The 3,142-nt window shown below is 38.0% G+C and overlaps 1 protein-coding gene across 1 annotated transcript; it reads right to left on the reverse strand.

The window, feature by feature from the left end:
- Nucleotides 1-1,335: 1,335 nt before the first annotated feature.
- Nucleotides 1,336-2,271, reverse strand: LOC130829378 (olfactory receptor 51G2-like). Its single transcript, XM_057695874.1, has one exon. The coding sequence runs from the start codon at nt 2,269-2,271 to the stop codon at nt 1,336-1,338; it is 936 nt and encodes a 311-aa protein (XP_057551857.1).
- Between the last annotated feature and the right edge of the window lie 871 nt (nt 2,272-3,142).

The following is a 3,142-nucleotide window of genomic DNA, read 5'->3' on the forward strand; positions in this document are numbered from 1 at the left end:
TTTTAATTTAATAAGATCTGTTTTATTATATGGAATGTGGGCTTGTGACAGGTCACATCTTTCTCTCCCAGATTTTTAAAAAAATCCAATCCAAACCAGTCATTCTTTATTCAATGATTGATTCATTTCTTCATTTATATATTTAATAATTATTAAGTGCCTCTTTTACACTAAACATAGTGTTGATTCCTACAGGTAGCAAGCTGCTTGAGACAGTTCCTACAGTAAATAGAATAAGAATTGTGAAAAAATATTATTTATTATTAAGACCAATAAACATATAGAGATTTATAGAGCATTCTTAAAGTCTTTTTTTTCCTGCTTCATTTATTTGTCTTTGAACAAGTATAGACATGTGAACTAAGAAATTTCAACTAGACTTGCAAGTTATTTTTATACAACTCTATGCACAGCCATGTACTAGATAATTTCAGAGTAATATGAAAAGACAGTTTCTATACAGAAAAGAATTCTCGACAAAAAGTGAGATTTGTATTTTGTTTCCTGCTACCACAAACATAAGTAGCTACACCTCAGTGAGTTATGATTTTTATGTTTAAATACTATATTCTAAATTATTATTAGATATTTAATCTAATGGATTATAATCACTGGATTATAATCACTGGCTTCCCATGACATTATCTCAGGGATTTAAAAAAGTATTGAGTTTCAGTTTTCTATAAGAGTAAAATTATTTCTAAAAATTTAATGAAAAAACTATGAATAGTCCTCCTTTCTATTCCTGATGAAATGATCTCCTAAGAAAAAACTAAATGTGTATTTAAAAGATGATGCTAATACACCATGAAGATCAATAAAATGCTGTGAGCCCTAATATGCTCTTCTATCAAGATAGGATTTTTCCCATCTTTAATAAAGGTAGCTTCAGCAGATTTACAAACACACTTATATAACAAGAAAGGGAATATAAGATTCCCTGACAAATACAGTATATCAAGAAGCAAAGAAATATGGGTTTAAAATACTCAAGGAAAACTTCATGGACAAGTGACCTTGAATCAGGGTTAGGATTAGAAATGACAGACAATAGATAGAAATTATTTCTAAAACAATCCACTCCAACATATTCATGCTTAGAAGGGATTTATGAAGCACGTGTTGTCAGTGTGTATAGTCCCAGTGGACACAAACTCTCTCCTGCAGGACCTTTTCACAAGGAACTGTCAGCCCAGTTTCTGCTCTTTAAGTAGTTTTTGGAGCAACTCTGGTGCCAATATAGCTAGAGCAGACGAATCACTTTGTATTTACATCATTAAGATTGATGTCGTCATTGTCTTGAGAACATGCCTACATCACAGTAGAACTGATTTTTCAGGGGAAAAGGAGGCGGAGAACTCCTTGGCGGATCTGCTTGGTCTTCACACTATAGATGATTGGGTTGAGCACAGGTGGAACTAGCAAGTAGATATGAGCCATGAAGATGTGGATGAGGGGGGAAGAGTGTTTGGCAAAACGATGGACAAGAGATAGCCCAATCATAGGCACATATAGAATAAGTACAGCACAGATGTGGGATGCACACGTGTTGAGGGCCTTAAATCTCCCCGCCTTGGAAGAAATTCTTACAACTGAGTGAAGGATGAAAACATAAGACACAAAAATGCCCAGAGAGTCCATGCCCCAGAGCACAGTGATCAGAACCAACCCATATATAATATTAAATTCGGTATCAGCACAGGCCAGGCGGATCATGTCCTGGTGTAGACAATAAGAGTGAGAAAGGATGTGGGAGTGGCAGAAGGGAAAGAAGGCCAGCCGGGCCAGAAGTGGAATCATGGCAAAGGCACTCCTAAGCAGGGCTGCGATTCCAATTTTAGTGATAAGTGTTGGAGTGAGAACGGTAGCGTATCGTAGTGGGTGGCAGATGGCCACATACCGGTCAAGGGCCATGGCCAAGAGCACAGATGATTCAGTGAAGGAGAAAGTATGAATGAAAAACATTTGGACCACACAGGTATGGAACTGGATCTCCCTGGAAATGGACCACAACACCCTGAAGAGTGATATCATTGTGGGCAAGGACATGCCCATGTCAGCGAGGGAAAGCATGGCCAAGAAGTGGTACATGGGCTCATGGAGCCTGGGGTCTGTCCGGACAATGTGCAGGATGGTACAGTTACCCATTATTCCAACAAGGTAGAGGAGACAGAATGGGATGGAAATCCAGTGGTGAAATTCCTCATATCCAGGGATACCCGTGAGATAGAATGTGGAGGACAGGGTATTGCTGCAGTTTGCCGTTGTCATAGGATTTACTGTTAAACCACAATCCAGTTTTACAATCACATACCAGTGCGGGAGCCAATGCGAAGATCAGCAATTGTGTCACAAAAACAAGCAAACAAACAAAACTTCAGTCTGTCCTGTAATCACTCCTACATTCATCCCTATATATATATATTTTTCATAAGCATGGAACAATTTTACTTTCCAGTAACTTCTATGAATTCTGATCTGTTATCCATTTCCCCACCCCTTTTCTGCTGAATGGCAGTCATCTTTAGTGACAGTTCAGTCTGATATTATACATTGTTTCTGTCACTTTTGGTTATTAAAAGTGTCATTCCAGTTCTTTAGACTCAGTTCTCTTCATTTTATTTATTTTATTTTATTTTTTTACTTATTTATTTTTAGCTCTATATTGGAATATAATTGTTTTACACTGCTGTGCCAATTTGTGAGGTACACCAAAATGAATCAGCTGTATTCATACACATTTCCCCACCCTCCTGCGACTCCTTCCCACCTTCCCTATCCTGGCCCTGTAAGTCTCCTCATGTTATGCAGGAACTTCCCACGAGCTATCTCTTTTACATTTGGTGGTGTACGTATGTCAAAGCTACTCTCTCACTTCGTCCCTATATTTTTGCTTTGTCTTTCTTCATTTCAGTGCTGAGTGCTGTCAGCTAAGTAAAATAACTACTTTCATAACCACAATGACCTTCCCTCCTGCTTCTCAGATGCAGACCTATTAACATGATCTCTGAATATGCCCAATCTCCTTCTAAAGACACTGGGCAGAGCAGCACACACAAAACCCACTATCAACTCCATTTTTAATTTTGTATTTTTCATTAGGAATGTCCTTTCCCAGAGTTATTGGTCTTACATTAGCCTT

Source organism: Hippopotamus amphibius, chromosome 9 (genome assembly GCF_030028045.1).
Source record: "Hippopotamus amphibius kiboko isolate mHipAmp2 chromosome 9, mHipAmp2.hap2, whole genome shotgun sequence".
Lineage (NCBI taxonomy): Eukaryota > Metazoa > Chordata > Mammalia > Artiodactyla > Hippopotamidae > Hippopotamus > Hippopotamus amphibius.